Here is a 17966-nt window from a genome sequence, read left to right as displayed (position 1 = left end):
GTGTTACTATTACTACAAAATAAACTAAATCAACTAATTTATACGTGTGCAATAGTTAATAATATTTGTAGATTTAGTTTTATTTAAAGTTGATAAAGCTAGGTGGTTCATCAACATGGCGACTCCCATGAAACGGGAGTTTGTTTATTTCTCTCACGTGTTTGCGGCAGTTGTGTGAAACTGGCAGAAAGTGTCAGACATGGAGGTGTCAAATGTTATACGGGTATTGTTCCCATTTAGCTGTGTGATTTCCGAAGACGGGATTCTCATTGGATGTCAAGATTCACGCAGGAGACTTGTTTGCGTTGTGGGTGTAGTCAATCAGCCATGCAGCAATGAAACGGTCCGTACATATTTACGGAAGGTATCCCTCGGTCAGAAAACTTCATATCCCGTAACTGTTCTCGGAACTTGGCGGAGGGGACAACATCGCGATGACACTGCTTATAGAGCAAACTCTTTCCCCGCGCACGGGCAAGACAACTGGATTGAAATGTACACTTATGTCAACAACCCGGATCCTCCAAACTGTATTGCGTATGGGACTTGGGAAAACAACGCCCTCATGATGATCTTGTACGATCAGACGAAGTTCTTGAAGGCAAAACTTCAGAACCAGGAAGGTAACAGCGGAATAGCAAATGGGAAGACTAAAAAGAACGAATACATGACCGATATTGACTGCATTTTTGATATGGTGAATTCATGTAAGAACACAGTACTTTGCAGTGGACATAATGCCATTGAATATGACCTAAATATTATACATAGCCAATCAGAACGCAACAAAAGCTGCAAGATTTGGACACTATCACTAAGTCTATTGAATTGGTGGATGATGTTAATATTCAGCGTTATAGTAAAAATGACAGGCATTATTACCATGTGCAGGTAATGTTTGGGGAGGGGTGTTGAAAATTTACTTTCAGTCCACTCAAATATCAAATAATTACATTGGTTAGGTTGAAACATTGTAGCCCAAGTTGTCATAATAGACATCACATAAAACACATATATTACCAGGTATTTAGTTTGCCTACCATTGACATGTCACACGGTTGATTGTGGGTGACAACTCGATCCATGCAATGCTCACCTGAAAATTGGGGGGATGTTTTTAAACAGAGAATCATTCACTGAGATTTCAAATGCAGTTGATGTTTCAAAATCTACAGAATACACAATTTACGAAAAGCCAATGTCAACTGGTAGTTTTAACCATAGACCTTAGAAAACTAAAAATTGCAAAGTTAACAGTTTTTATTCCACTATGAAAACAGAAAAGGGAAATAAAAATGGTCAGTTTTCTCTACAAGAAAAAAAAACTGCCTAAACGTAAACAATGACCTGTCAAAATTTGTATCATTATAACTAGTGGATTTTTCATCATATTTAGAGCAGATATAGCATAGTGCACTCGTAATACACTGACAAATGTGAATATTGGCACAGCATAACTTATCAAACATATAAAAAAGCGTAGAAAGGTAAGAACTAAAACTGTTTCAGATGTATAGGTATATGTATTAATGGGATTATCTATACAGGGGATTATAACCCATGTTGCACACAGGAAACTGGATTTTCTTTTGCTTAGACAGAAGTTGCATGTCCCTGTTTTCTAAGGTCTATGTTTTAACAGTGTTCAAAGTTGAGTCATCATGTTCTACAGTACATTGAATTTGGCAAGAAAACTAAAACCGAACATATATTTAAAACTAAGTTTATGAATGGAAATGTCATTATACCGATACTATCAGGCTATCACACATACAATCTTGGGTTTTTTACTAGAAAGAAAATCACAATCGTCGCCAAAACAGAGAATGGACACTATATTTCATGAAAACTATCAAATTAGACAGTGGCTTGAGTCATTGGTAATCAAAACATCAGGGAATTGTCTATGCATGGTCTTGCCGAGAAAGGACAAGATTCTGTCAAAATTCAAAGACATGCAATTAATGCAAATTATGTAGTCAGTCCATTCTCCAGTGTTTCTGGGATTGAAACTAAATTGTCGCTGTCCATCATCATTTAAGATCTGAATACATACTTTGTTCATTCAGCATAAATAAAAATTAGCCTCTTCATGAATTTGTTATAGATCTGTAAATCATTTTAGGATATGAACACAGGGACTATTCTTTTTCTGAAAAGTACAAAAAGTATGTGAATTCAACTTGTATAAAAATCCTGCCATGTTTCCAGGCGATTGAAGTATGATACCGTAAGTGTACATTTCAATAGACGACTAAAATTTTGGTCACCTAAGCATGCTGGTATGTGATGTCTATTTTGGTAACACAAAGTTTACAGATCTGGCTACAATGTTTCTTTCTAATCTAATCACTCGCTAGTAACTTCAAATGTTCATAGTTTGAAAGTTGGCATGTTGATACAAAACTCAAAATACCGGTATGCTGATGTAAAAAATTGTCATGACATCATATTATTAATAATACCCTCATTAAATTTCAATTATGTAGATTCATTTGTTCTGTCAAGAACACATAAGGTTTAACTTTTTCTATCTAAAGGTCAAATTTGATGATATCATTGTCACCATAAATTTTAACACCTTCTAGTTACCGTTTGATACATATGTGGTGACAGGAGATTTTGTGGAGAACAGTGTCTGTTAGTCTCTGGCATTTCCATTCTGATCTTATCCAAACTTTGTATGGATAATGTATGGTGCTGACAACATATATATTAGTATGTGTACTAAATTTGCATATATTAATGCTGACAACATATATATTAGTATGTGTACTAAATTTGCATATATTAATGCTTATGATTATTCATGGCATTTTTCTGATATTCTTTAAACTTTGTACAGAGGGGAAGCAAGAGGGGTAGCTGGTACGGTTTTACGGGAAATAAAAAGGGCTTTTTACAATTTACAAGGGAAAAAAGACGTTTTTACAGTTTACAGTGTTAAAAAAAGGAACATTGAATGGTCCGAAGAGCTCTCCGGCTCAAATTCTCCGCCATTGCTGCGCCGTGTGTAGAGATGCACGCGCATATTACCCTCGTAATGCTCTTCATTCGGTTAGAGGGCCTTTTACGTCTTGACATTCAATTTTGTAGTGAATTTTGTCATCTAGTCGTTTTACAGTTTCTATAATGTAATTTGCCTGGATTATTCTTTACGATTTTTTTATTTGGATGTAAATTCTTGTACGTACCGAGAAAAATTACACATTTTTACAGTGTACACAAAAAATATTTGATTGATTACGCTATACGTCTAGCCTGTGATTACAGAATTACGGAATTTATTTTTTTAATTTACGTAGTACGAACAAAAAAATATTGTAATTACGTTGAACGGAAATAACCCTTGCCCCCCCCCCCCCCCCCCCCTCAGTACAGGTAAGTGTAACTATTGGTTTGTTGGTGACAACACAGAATATGTGCTAATTTGCATATATATGCTTACATGATCTACTGCAAACTTTGTAAAGATACTGTACTTATTGGTGCGGTGCTGACAACATATATATGCGTGTGCTGCTTTGCATCTTTTAGTGCATCTACCCGGTATTTAGATTTAGTTGAGAAAAATCTCTGTTAATTATTTGCAACAACATGTCAGGTCTTATTTGTATATTTTATTCCCAAGAAATAATTGTAGTTGAGTATCAATAATTAGTACTAAGTACTTCCTAAGTACATGTACATGTATTTAATGTTAACATACCCAACACAATATTTTTACAAATTCACGCCAGGTCTGCTATTCCTTATGGCTTTCTTGTTTTTTCTTTCCAAACTATATTCAAACAAGTTTATAATTGTTCAAGTATTGTGCTATGTTTGTCATTGCATATGTACAACATTGATAACATCTTGTAATGTGTTTTCTTTTATTTCCCAGTTTATGTGTAAGTAATCCAATACAACGCTTGGTTAGATTCCCAGCCACTGGATGTCAGTTAGTAGAAAGATATCATCATTTATATCACATTCTGACTCTGCATAAACAAAGTAATCGTGAGGAGTTGTATCAGAGGACTTCATCAAAGCTGTACATCAGGTGAACTCAACAAACGCATTTATTTACTCATCACATTCACGATTCAGTGTTATCACTAGATGGAAATAATTTGCATGTACCGGTAGTATATGAGGTTATTACAAGGATACCTCAAAGTATGCACAAAGACAGTACAACGAGAGTATCGACCGACACGCAGCGGAGGTGGATGCGATGGTGATCCGTGGTACATCGTGGCCATTTCACAATGTAATCTCATCCGTACAATTAATTAAATAAAAATTTAGTATATTAGTTTTATTTGTGACTCGCTGTTAACATAACTCTGTACTATGGTATTGGTGATATATGAATTGGGTGCCATAGGATGGTACTTGATGGCCAACCAACCTAATCAAATATGTATTTTTGCATTGTACGAGTGCAAAATAAGATATTAGGAAATTAGGATATTAGTACCAGCTGTTTTATACGCATGCGCATTGGCCGATCCTGTCAAATCTCGTCATCTGTTTTGGGGCGTGTCTGGTCGATGTGAAATTGCTTCAGCCATTGGGTAACGGAATTAACTGATGTCTGTGTGAAAACCGCTGTAAAGTGGCGGTGAAATGAATTTGCGCGGTTTTTGCGCTGCCATTTTCCAAATGATTTGGAGCAGCAATGGAAGCCAACCATTTAATTGATAAAAATCTTGTCCAGAATATGATTTCAAATGGCCGAACTTATAAAAAAATCAGTCTCGTATTGGAAAGTATGTTTCCGGGAACGAAAGGTTTCGAGGTGGAGTGACGTGGTGAGTAGATTTCCTTCCCAGGACGCCGAGTATGGCGTCGGTACCGAAAGAGAATATGGTGTCGAACAACCAACATAGTAAAGCAAACTTAGAACTAGCAATACTGGTGCAGACGACTATGATCGAACAACCATGAAAAATAAATGGTGGGACTTTGGTGTTGCACATTTAGCTCAGAAATAAAAGACACGCCAGTAGTTGGACAACCAATCATTTTATTATTGGTCACGATGTACCACGGATCATCTCCACGTTCTTTGTAAACACCACATACACGATGTGCCGCCATCCAATGGCGGGATGAGCGGCTTCCTTTGTGCACAATCAGTGTCAACTTCATGAAAGAAGCACGACGCACTTGCTAAGCCAGACCGTCTGGTGGCGCCCTACTATTTCATCAATAACCAAATATACTATTATCCTGTTCCCGAATTGAACATTTGTTTATTTGGAGTAATTTCCAATTCTACGCTAGGTTCTTAGTGATTAATGATTCCACGTATTTATTTGGCCGTTATTTGACAGACGTAAAATGCCATAATGTTAATTCGCGGAAATTTAAACACACTGATACTGATAATGAATTACAAATTTGCCAAAAAATACTAAATTTGGTATCCCATGGAAATAATTGAAATCAAAATATTTGGCAATATTTTAAGTTTTGTGTCGCATACACACAATGGAAATATCATACAAAATGGGCCTAATATACTAATGTTGTATTTAATTTATTGTAAGAACAAGTTTACATCCTGGAATGGCCACGATGTACCACGGATCGATGGTGTACTGTCTGAGTGCATACTTTGAGGTATCCTCATAATAACCTTATTATTACCGTATACATCTTTCCTTCCAATGATACATCATAGGTATGCCAAAATCTGAAAAGTTTAAAACAGAATCAGTGAACTTCTTTGTATGGGGTCCGGTAACACCCCAGTGGTAGCCATGTTTGTTTTTATTATTAGAGGACGCTTACGTGGGTAATCATTCCATATTTGGAATTCGCATTTCCTTATATGGTAGGATGAAAATACCCTGTAAATTACGGCACGCTGTAACTTATGGCGTTACTGTGACAGATGTATTATAATATTTATTAATCTTTGATTTCTTTTTCACCATACAGAAAGGGTAATATGTTATTTTCTATTGTTGTGGATATACTGCTTGGTGTTGCTGTTATGTTATGGTTGATTCACTATGACTATCCAAACCTACTGGCTTCTCAAATCATGCAACTTGTTGATGTAAGTATATTGTAATCTCCAACCTGTACGCTCACATTTCAACAAAAACAGCTGGGGTAGCAATTGATATAAAATAGGACATGTATTTGTGTGCATTTTAGAGTGTGTTTTTGTCACTGCAGTATAGTTTTATTCACAAAAACAGCAACTGTTCATCCTGTTAATTTTGATGAATTATTCGAAAATTACCAATTTCAAGACTACAGAACCTCAAAATGAGTTTGCGTTACACTGCTCACATTTAGGTGAACGGTCCACCCTAATAAATATGGTTTGATATAAACAGTTCGTGTCACATAACGATCTTGAGATTTGCAGAGCAAACCAGTGAGCAATTGAGCTGGCAATGTTGCTGTTTTGATGTAAATAATTTTGGACAGTAAATATGAAATGATATTGAATTTACTTGGGTCTGAAAAATTATATTTATCAATGAAGAATGTACATACTTAGGGATAGTGATTTTGTCAATATAGTAAATACATACTTTCATATAGAAATTTTCAATTTCATGGCACAAATTTACTAATACATGAAGTTTGACTTGGTCTTTGTTTTGGGAATTAAAAATAGTAAAATTGCAAATTTGTAATACTTGTACAACTTTTTTTGACGTACAATGAAAATCAAATGTCACTTTTTTCACAGGTGATAGGCGGAGAGTTACAGAAGTTATTGGCATGGATGATGGGTGTTCCAGCTGGTTTAAAACTCAATAGCCAACTTGATATGTTCTTGGGTAAATTCTTCCTCTACCATGTCTATCTGTGGTTAGGTAAGTTTGTTACTCTGTTATCTTTTATTTTGAAAGTACACCAACAATTATTAATTGCCCATTGTCTTGTCAGAAAATGATTATGAGTAAAAAAAATTAAATATTTGTGCTAACTCTGATTTGTTGAAATCTATCAATTTGGTGAATGTAGAAAAGATGACAAGTGTTGTGTTTTGGTACATATCATTAGCCAAATGAACAAAAATAAGTCATGGTATAACACATTGCCGATCCGTTTTCAGTTCATATCAGAAAGCACTTACACATATACATGTATGTCGTTTGATAAAAAAGACATAATTATCAGAAATATGTTTCTGGAACAGCATTTTTTAAAACAAAATGATCACCAGTCAGCTGTTTTTAATCTGATCAGCAAAACAAGTGGCATATATTAAGGTGCCATGATGTTCATTGTTTGTGTCAAGTTTGAACGAAATATGTTGATGTACAACCAAGATCTGGTTTTGGAATGAGAGAATGTTTGATTTTTTAGTTGAAAATTAGCTGCCATCTTGAATCAAATCAGGAAACAAATAATGTATCTCAAGATGTATGTGAGAAGGCATACTGAAGATATAGCTCTGGAACAGCACTCAGTAAAACAAAATGGCCACCAGTTGGCCATCTTGAATCAGATCATGAAAAGAATGCACATGTATAAGTATAATGTACCGTATGTGTGAACTTTGAATGGGATCGGTCTTGATATTTCCGAAATACAAGTAAAGATGGACACATGCATGGACTCATTGAAATCAAATTATAAGTCCCTGTTCTTGGACTCCTTCCAAATTGGGACTGAAAATGTGACTTGATCATCCATGACAATTGCTAAGACCACCCATTGGTTGATTTTTCACAGGTTACCTGCATGTTTTAAGGCCATTTATGTCTACAATAGTATGGTGCATTGGTTTATCTGGATGTCTTGGATTATCAGTCTTCCTATCTCTAATGATGGATTTCTTATCAATGTTGACATTCCATATTTACTGTTTCTATGTATATGCTGCAAGGTACGTGAAATTACAACAAGAAATGTTAACAACTTTAAGGCATTTGTCTGGCCTAAATTTCTCAAAAATCACTGTGGCTAAATTTTACTATATTCACACAATTCATAAAATCATGTCAAATAACTTGCTTCGATTCAGTTTACTGTTATATGATGTGTACCATCTCTGTAGAGTACTAGTCAAAGGTGATGATGAGCAAGCACGAAAATTTGTATTTGTTTAACCGAAGCAGTCCATTCATTATACTTTCAATATGTATTTTTAATGTTCATCTACATGAACAGTATTTTCTATTTTCTCGTTTCAGATTATATAATCTGCAGCTAGCTGGATTGTCATCATGCTGGCGTTTATTTCGTGGTAAGAAATGGAATGTGCTTCGACAACGTGTGGATTCATGTCAGTATGATGTAGATCAGCTGTTTGTTGGTACCCTCATGTTTACAATATTACTCTTCCTCCTACCAACCACTGCATTGTATTACGTGGTGTTCACATCAGTAAGTGTAATCACCCCATTCTCATTTAATGCACTGGTCTGATTCTATTGTTTTCTGTGTTTGGATCATACCATTCATTGTGATAGGAGGGGGTTATTCTTTTATGATCAACCATTCTGCCTTCACACTGCATCAACAGATCTTGAATGTACTATTCCAAGGGATGGGTGAGGTTTTAACAGAAAAGGTCAACTTCTTTTGACAATTTGACTGACTATAATTGCTATCACTCCTATAGTGACTCTGTTGGTGTAAGTCACCACATAACTGAACTTGAAGTCGTTGCAACAAACATACGCAAAGTTTCACTATGTGTTTTTTTCTGCAGTTTCGTCTAGTTGTGCTGGTATTGGAAAGCCTCCTGGCAAAGATGGTAGTCTACCTCACAACCTTCCCAGTATTCTCTCTGTTTTTGAGATTGATCCAATCTGATATCCTAGCGGGAGGTGTTCGCTTCTCTGTGATTGATGGGCCACCAAACCAACCATTGTGCCTCTCTATTCATGTAAGTTGTCCAATGTGATTTCTATTACCAGTACTTGTGACAACTAGTTTTATGGTGCAATGCTGTTCACTCATTGTTTATATTTTATCAATTTTGGACACAGCTTATATACGTATATGAGAAACAGAAATGTGTTTGCCGATAAATTTGGTGATAAAAGACAGTGTTTCTTTCGCATAAGACATACGTTCATGAAGTGTGTCTTGGTCTTTTAGATATTGGTAATGAGTATCGAAGCACATATTTTACACACCCAACATTTTAACTGACATATGAAGCCAGTCTATAGTAACTTCCTGTGACATGAATAACTTTCATGGCTAATAACCTAAGCCAAGCATCATAACAAGGTAGTAATTGTGGAGGTCTCTAAAATTGCATAAATTCTAGGCAAGGAAAATCAGTCATTTGCATTGAAGGTATTTATGCATGAAGTCAGATATTTGTGATATTTTGCTCTTGTAAATGTCCTGAAATTTTTGTTTGCAACAGCATAATTACATTTTTACCATACATGCTTCTTTCTTTTTGTTGAAATTATCTTTTAACATGTTTGTATTTTCTAATTTTAGGTGGAACCCACACCTTACTCGGTAGTATTAAAACAGGGAAAACTGGAGAAGATGGATACATGGAAAACAAACAATGTTCAGAAACAATCCAGTAGTTTGGGTAGTATTTGTAAAAAATTACTTGCTGGCCACCTAGTCTACCCATGGGGCGGTGAAAAACCAAAGAAATAAATATAAGATAATCTTAATTTTGAAAGATTACAGATGCAGTAGATTATGTAAATGAAATTATTGGAAATTGTAGTGCTTGCTAATGTATTATGTATTGGGGATTTCAATCTCAATGTGAACAGAGTAGAGTAAATATTTATTTAACATTTTATATTTTTCTCTCCAAATTATTTCTATAGTTTTCTTTTCTTTTCAGATTTAATGTTATTAATGCATGTTTGGATCAATTTATTGGATAAGTACAAAAATAAACAAAACTAGAAGTTGATGGTTAAAACCGCTATAATTCATGATGTTCATTAGTTTACATTGTTATATTGAATAATCCTTTATGGATGTTGCTCTTTCAGTGAGGGTCTGCATAAGATACAACAGGACAGTGAGCATTCCTGTCTTACATAATGGTGACTTAAGTATTGGGTAGCCTCTGTTTCTCAGACATGCCAGGACCAATTTTGTTTAATTTACAAAGTCAAGAAATCCTATACATAGTTTTGTATCAACCGTTTCTCAGGCATACCTTGGTTTATTTCATTCAGACTTGTTATAAACATCACATATGATGTGTTACTGTTGCATGTCAGTTTGTTTTGTAATTTTATTCAAAATTAATGACTGGTGGAAATGTTGGTTTCATATGTCTGCTGTTTTATTACTATACACTATCCTTCTTTTGTTTCTCCAAAGAATATATGACACTTTTGAGAATTCAACTTATGGTTGTAGCAAATTGTGTTTCCTGAAGTTATTGCCAATAATGTTTACAATTTATTTGTCACTACCCAGGGCTGTACAAACAAAGGGATATTGATATGCCGAATATACCATTGTGAGTTATTTAAATAAATTAATTCACGATGTTTGGACATGCAGCTTATATGATGAGAAATGTTTTCAATCACATTTTATTATGCACTATCAATCATGTCCGGGTCTTGTATATACTAATACACCATAGTCTTTCTATTATGGCAATACATAAAACTGCTTGAAATACACACTCAGTTAATTTTCAATAAAATTTATTTCATATTGACATTTTATATTTAAAATAATCTGTGAATGTTCTTTAGTTACACAAACACCAATTGTAATTTTTCTCTTAACACATGAAATGAACTCTTAAAATGAAATTATTTTATAAGATAAATTACCAAACTTTTTATGTTTCCATCGCAATAAATCAAATCAGTACATGATTATATGTTTCTGTAAATTTACCAATGAAAATAAAATAAGTAATAGTGACCGCTGTAGCTGTATTTGAAATTGTGATCAAATCCTATGATTATGTGTTGTGATATACCTTGTAAATATAACTACATGTATATATTTATGTGAAATCTCTGAGTCCAAATGTCAACTTTAGTCATCTTTTACAAAACCAACCTGCATAACTTTTTAACAAAAATTTCAAATATTTTCAAGTTGTTAATAATACTGTGAAATAATTTATTTTCACTGGAATAAATTTACGCTGAAAAGACTTTTGGGGTATTTTGTGTGGAATTTATTTTCACTGATTTTTTGCAGAGTTGAATGTAAAATATAGGAAAAAAGGTATATTCGCTGGATTTTATTTTCACTGAAACACTCCTTCAGCGCAAATTAATTCCAAGCGAAAATAAAGTATTCTACAGTAGTTGGAAATCATGTTCAAAAAAAATACATGAAAATGATTAAAGGTAATCTTGCTGTACTGACTACAGTTGTATCTCATGATTACTATTATATTACTTCTTGACATTTCACAAAATCTTACACAATGTCTGCTGTTTCAAGAACCCCTCATCTTCACTTTATCACACCCAAGCCTCCCATCCTTCATAGGCTCTACCCAGTATATTGGGATCTATAGCCTGATCTGTTTCAAGAACCCCTCATCTTCACTTTATCACACCCAAGCCTCCCATCCTTCATAGGCTCTACCCAGTATATTGGGATCTATAGCCTGATCTGTTTCAAGAACCCCTCATCTTCACTTTATCACACCCAAGCCTCCCATCCTTCATAGGCTCTACCCAGTATATTGGGATCTATAGCCTGATCTACAAGACATGCTACTTGTTTTTCTACAGACAGTCCAGTGGCTGGTTCTCTGGTTCGCATACTGTATTTCTTGTCACCCATGCACACATCAATGTATCCAGTACAGTAGTGTTTCTTAATATAGGTATTCACGTTCATTTTCAGTTCATCCCTGAAATGTGAAGGAAGGTATTTAAATTGAAATGACCAAATGTGTTTTGATTCAAAATTGCCAACGCATGACAATTTTTTCAACATCTATAAATTCACCCTTTTATCAAACATCTTTCACCAATTCCAAATTGCTTACTTTTATCAAACATCTTTCACCAATTCCAAATTGCTTACTTTTATCAAACATCTTTCACCAATTCCAAATTGCTTACTTTTATCAAACATCTTTCACCAATTCCAAATTGCTTACTTTTATCAAACATCTTTCACCAATTCCAAATTGCTTACTTTTATCAAACATCTTTCACCAATTCCAAATTGCTTACTTTTATCAAACATCTTTCACCAATTCCAAATTGCTTACTTTTATCAAACATCTTTCACCAATTCCAAATTGCTTACTTTTATCAAACATCTTTCACCAATTCCAAATTGCTTACTTTTATCAAACATCTTTCACCAATTCCAAATTGCTTACTTTTATCAAACATCTTTCACCAATTCCAAATTGCTTACTTTTATCAAACATCTTTCACCAATTCCAAATTGCTTACTTTTATCAAACATCTTTCACCAATTCCAAATTGCTTACTTTTATCAAACATCTTTCACCAATTCCAAATTGCTTACATGTAGAAAACATAATGGTATGTATATGATCAAATCCCTAAGTCAATTTGACTTGATTTGTTTCATGATTACATTCAAACCAGAAGCCATTTTGTTTTTAACATTTTATCCGACTGTCCTACCCTATTTCTCAGACTCTTTTAATTTGACTAATTTGCATAGATGAGACATAATGGTATACTGTACTTTTAGTTTTTGGGAATTCTGTAAAAAAAAATATTATTGGGATGTTCTATGACCTTCCTGGGCTGAATGCCATTAAACTTGATAAGAAAGATCAAACATGTGTGAAAGACACTATTGGTAAACAATAGACTGCTCTCACAATAAAATGATATGGTTTGGAATCCAGCCATTTAGAGTGCTCTTTCCAGTGCACTAATATGGTCTGGTGAATCACAACATGTATATACAACATGACGAATTGTGACTGATTGTCTGTCTCCATGACTTCAGTACATTACTATTGGAACTGGCATGTGCAGACCCACATGTAAGGCTCATCACAGTCTTCTAGACTGATTCACTAAGTCTATTATTCATGGATTTTCAAAAACTGCATGTAGTCTATAAGGGATGTAACATACCTTGTTATGTGACATGGGTTGGCACCTTGTAGTTTTCTTCTTGCATTGTTGATGCGATCTTTTGCATACCTTTCTATCATTTCATTGGCATCTTCAGCGGCATCTCCATATTTGCTTGCATCGCTTTTAGCTCTTTTCTGAAAAAAAAGAAAAGTAAATGCATTTAATCATCCTCAGCATATTTTACCAACTGATTCTGTTCATGCAGCCTCCACTATTGAAAAAATAATATGCAAATAAGTTATGCATGGTTGTTGACGGATTTGAATCTCTTACCTGCCAGTCAAGATGAGGCTCTTTAACAAACACATCCATAGTATTCAATAATAAATCTGGATTATTCCTCAAAGCTCTTAAACCATGCACCATTGTACTTAATATTAATCCATCCTCTTTCATTGGCGTCATGAGATTTACTATCTGTCTTGTGAGTCTGATGGGCATCAACTCCGGTACTGGTAATAACTGTAATCAACCATAGACTTGAAATCAATTCTTTATACTTTATTGCTATTCACGGTCTTAATACAGACCTACTAGTGACTGAATTCTGAGGTGATGTTCTCATTGCAAACACTGTCTAGGTAATCTCCTAGTTTATAATGCCATGTTTTTGTGATGTAATACATGCTGTGTTTATACTGTAAATCATTTAATTTTCACTGCTATAAATTCTCTGGATTTTAAGGCATTTATGAAGACTAAAGTGTAATCACTGACACTCCATGTTGTAGGACTTAAAAAAAATTGTCACTGCTACGAAATTTTGTGATTTTCACTGACTGAAAATTTGTCCTTTGTTAAATTCAAATAACAGCAGTCTACACATCTCCATAAGATGTATATGAGCAAAAGAATTGTAGAATTTGGATTGCACCAAACTCACAATATTAATGAACCATCTACACAAACTTTTTAACAAGTCATTTACATATTACCAGTAAACCAAAGATTATTGATTAACCCATGCACTCTGTATTACTCTTGTAGGATTGTCACTTGTGGCAGATACAAAAAAAACTAGTTTATCAATATCTTCACAGTTTAAGTTTAATGACAATAAAACAGTATACAAGGTATACAAACCTCAACGGCTGACCCAAAGGCATGTCCAAAATCAATGCCCACCATGGCACCAGTGTCTAAACTAATCATAAAATTAGACAAGTGTCGATCTCCAATGCCCAGTATATACTGACAAATGCACAGTAATGCATGGCTGGTAGCGAAATGCCCACGTAGAGTAAGGAACGCTTCAGGTGAGGAACTCAACCTCTGGAATGCTCTCCTAAAATAGACATCAATGCAACTATGAGGAATAGATGATGTTATGTGCAGCACATTTATTGTGTGGATGTTGGATTACATAGATTTTCTATAACGTAAATCATGGAAGAAAAGTGTGGTAAAAATAATGGTTTATAGAAATATAAGTTCATCACATGCTCACAACTTGTATAAATGTCACATGACTTAAGTGGATTAGAGTAAAATGATATTACTCAACTAGACTGACATGTGATGAAGATCTAAAAAACAACACAAGAAATACCCATGTAAGGAAAGTTCCATATATTGATTGCTGGGATGTAAACATGAAAATATTATGAATTTCAGAGTTGCAATGTACTGTAAAATACTTTATTTTTACTTGGAATTAATTTTTGCTGAAGGAATGATTCAGTGAAAATAAAATCCACCCAATATACTTTTGTTCCTATATTTTACATTCAACTCATTAATCAAAGAAAGCTTAGAAAGAACTCTCGTGTGCTGAGAATATTGAAGACACATTAAAAATTACTTGTACTTGAGATATTAATGGAATAGCTGAAAACTAATTATGTAAATCAGGTAACTGATATGAACAGATTTGAGTGTAAAACTAATAAGGCCTGCGTAATGTAATATCTATGTACCAAGTTTCATTGAAATGTGATTAGAACAAAAAAAACTATGAATTATTATTAGAGAATTAATATGAACAAATTTCAACCCAAAATTAATCGGGCCTGTCTATTGTTCTAGAGCATTTATGTACCAAATTTTATTCAAATGTGATGATCAGTAATTGAGATATCAGTGTTAATTAATTATTTTAATAGGCATAAATATTTACCAAAAACTAATTGGGTCTCTGCATAGTTCTAGGTTCATTGAAATGTGATGATGAGTAATCTTTAAAAGTTTCAATAAAATCCAATTAGTGGTTCTTTATATATCAGTGGAACATTCATGGAAAAAATTAACTAATTATGCGAATTAGGTAATTAATATCCACAATTATTTACCCTAAAACTAATCAGGTCTCTGCATAGTCCTAGAGGATCTATGTAGCAAGTATCATTGAAATATGATGATCAGTACTTGAGTTATCAGGCGAAAAGCTGAAAATTAACTAATTATGCTAATAAGGTGATTAATATGCACAAATATTTATCCCAAAACTAATCAGGTCTCTGCACAGTCTTTAAGTAACTATATACCAAGTTTCATTGAAATGTGATGATTACTACTTGAAATATGAAAAGCTGAAAATTAATTAATTATGCAAATTAGGTAATTAATATATACTGATATTACACTAAAAACTATCAGGTCTGTGCAGTGTCCTATGACATCTATGTATCAAGTTTTATTGAAATGTGATGATTACTACTTAAAATATCAAAAGCTGAAAATTAATTAATTATGCAAATTAGGTAATTAATATGTACTGATATTACCCTAAAAACTATCAGGTCTGTGCAGTGTCCTATGATATCTATGTACCAAGTTTTATTGAAATGTGATGATTAGTACTTGAGATATACAACTGTAAGTGGAAAAGCCAAAAATTGATTAATCATTATGCAAATTAGGTAATTAATATTGCGCAGATTTTTACCCAAAACTAATCAAATCTGCGCATTAGTTCAGAGCATCTACGTGCCAAGTTTCATCAAAATCCAATGAGTGGTTCTTTAGATATCAGTGGAACAATCATGGAACAGCTAAAAATCAGCTAATTATCATGAAAATTAGGTAATTAATATGCATGGATTTTTACCAAAACCTAATCAAATCTGCGCATTGGCCCAGAGCATCTACATACCAAGTTTCATCAAAAATCAATACATGGTTCTTGAGATATCAGTGGAACAGACACACACACACACACACACACACACAGACAGACACACTAACTGCAAAGACTCCCTTTTTGTGCTTCGCACACAGGAGTAAAAATCAGTGAAAATAAATTCCATACAAAACACCCAAAAAGTCTTTTCAGCGAAAATTAATTCCAGCTAAAATAAAGTATTTCACAGTACATGAGATTGCATCAATCACTTTCATAAGAATCTTCATCACACCATCACCATGACAATGAGAATTGTTTACCCTTTTTTGTGATTTTTAATAACAAGCAAAATTACCCTTAAAATGGTTTACAATATATCCTCTCTCTATTATCTAATCAACAATGCATGAGAAGCTAACTTGCTAGGACATGTTACTATTTTCTTGCAGCCACTGTAACTCAAGAATTCACAAGAATAATAAACATATACAATGTCGTTTAAGCTTATTTAAACATACCGGTAACTCACTAAATCAAATGAGGAATAATAAAAAAAATATGCAATTTTCAGCTTTCATGGTGGGTTGGTTTGAAATGTGTACACAATTCATATAAAATTGGCCACACTATGTATATTTAATAACCAATCAGCATATGGTATGCATTTCTACTCACCTCAGTGCATCCCATGGAACCTGGGTATGAAGGTCTTGGAATTTTTTCAGTATTTCAGTTCTACTTGCCACCTTGTATAACTCACCATAGCGCACACAGTGACTAGTTCTGTCACCCACATGTTTTACCATTTTATCCACCCATGTGTGATGATCTAACCTGAAGAGTAAAAGACAAACAAGCTTAATGGTACAATCATAAATAATTCAATGAAGCAAACTTGTCACGATATCCCAGCCATGCAATTTGACACACCCAAAAATGGGTTGATAAAAGGCAACTGGATGGCAGAGTTACTTACCTGGTATTGGCATAGTGAGATCGTTCATTCTTAGTCATGGCCTCAGATAAAAACACCTTGAGTGGAAGACAATGATCTACCCACTCTATAATTCCAATCCTGTAGAATAATATGAATGAGAAAGACTGTACGTGGTAAGCTGTCAATATACCGGTACATTACATAGCATTGTATTATGCGATAACATAATTGTACAAATGGGTTTTATTACTGTTAATTGAACCAATTTGGGCTAAGAAAAAAATGGTCACACGGGATAGAGTGCCCTCAACGGTGGATTGAGCACCAGCTGCATTCTGGGTAGGCATCCTTTTTTGTTCATTTATAGAGTTTAGCCATGGACTAAAAAGATATATTTAAGAGGACACTTGTCCAAAAGGGCTGCACCCTCTGACTAAATAATGCATGCCTTCTTGGTTCTTCGGCAATGAGCAAAAAGGAAATAGCATTGTCAAGGGGGAAGGGTGTTGACAGGCAAAATATATCCTCGTACGTTTATCAGAGATAAAGTAAACTTTTCTGATATTGCTGTCATCCATTTGTCCATGCATAAATTTAGGCGTTTCCTACAAGTATGTGTAAAAGCAGAGGAGGGATCACGTGAGGATCCAGAATCGAGATGTCTAGGTAGTACTGATCTGAGTGTGGTTCTAGTATCAGAGTTAATAATTTGGTCCCCAGCTAGTCTGATTGCCAATGCCAGGGATACCCAAACTTTAGTGCATTCTGCTCTAGTGTTGGAGGTGGGTTTTCTTGCATTGAGGTCAAGTTATTATTAACCTTAATGATAAATGGACACCTACCTGTTGAAACAAATTTACCAAAGCCAATTGAACAGACATCTGTCTCACCTCTATTCAAGGGTGGGCAAGTAGCCAAACAGAGTATTGGCAATATTCAAAACACCTCC

General features: G+C 34.3%; 2 protein-coding genes across 2 annotated transcripts in view; one reads left to right on the top strand and one right to left on the bottom strand.

Moving 5' to 3' along the window:
* Positions 1-115: 115 nt before the first annotated feature.
* On the top strand, positions 116-10845 carry LOC102809238 (phosphatidylinositol N-acetylglucosaminyltransferase subunit Q-like). The gene is made up of 8 exons (XM_006812015.3): positions 116-891; positions 3887-4045; positions 5935-6055; positions 6704-6830; positions 7696-7849; positions 8157-8349; positions 8678-8854; positions 9427-10845. Exons 1-8 carry the CDS (start codon positions 200-202, stop codon positions 9595-9597), a joined length of 1794 nt encoding a protein of 597 aa, XP_006812078.2. The 5' UTR covers positions 116-199; the 3' UTR covers positions 9598-10845.
* Positions 10603-17966, bottom strand: part of LOC102809109 (DNA-dependent protein kinase catalytic subunit-like) — an 80967-nt gene continuing 73603 nt past the window's right edge. The window contains exons 85-90 of the mRNA XM_085502651.1: positions 17057-17155; positions 16756-16914; positions 14103-14304; positions 13293-13481; positions 13017-13153; positions 10603-11797 (exon numbers count right to left, since the gene is read on the bottom strand). Of these exons, the coding sequence (XP_085358777.1) occupies positions 11584-11797; positions 13017-13153; positions 13293-13481; positions 14103-14304; positions 16756-16914; positions 17057-17155 (1000 nt within the window). The 3' untranslated portion in view covers positions 10603-11583. The remainder of the gene's footprint in view (positions 11798-13016; positions 13154-13292; positions 13482-14102; positions 14305-16755; positions 16915-17056; positions 17156-17966) is intronic.

The sequence above is a fragment of the Saccoglossus kowalevskii genome, chromosome 8, assembly GCF_978046115.1.
Source record: "Saccoglossus kowalevskii chromosome 8, keSacKowa6.1, whole genome shotgun sequence".
In the NCBI taxonomy this organism is placed as follows: domain Eukaryota; kingdom Metazoa; phylum Hemichordata; class Enteropneusta; family Harrimaniidae; genus Saccoglossus; species Saccoglossus kowalevskii.
Note: the sequence above shows the minus strand (reverse complement) of the source record. Positions and strands in the feature narration are given on the sequence as shown.

Coding starts and splice junctions, on each gene's coding strand:
- LOC102809238 (XM_006812015.3), top strand. CDS start 200: ATGGAGGTGTCAAATGTTATACGGGTATTGTTCCCATTTAGCTGTGTG. Junction 892..3,886: donor GGCATTATTACCATGTGCAG/GTAATGTTTGGG, acceptor TTTATTTCCCAG/TTTATGTGTAAGTAATCCAA. Junction 7,850..8,156: donor TTCTATGTATATGCTGCAAG/GTACGTGAAATT, acceptor TTCTCGTTTCAG/ATTATATAATCTGCAGCTAG.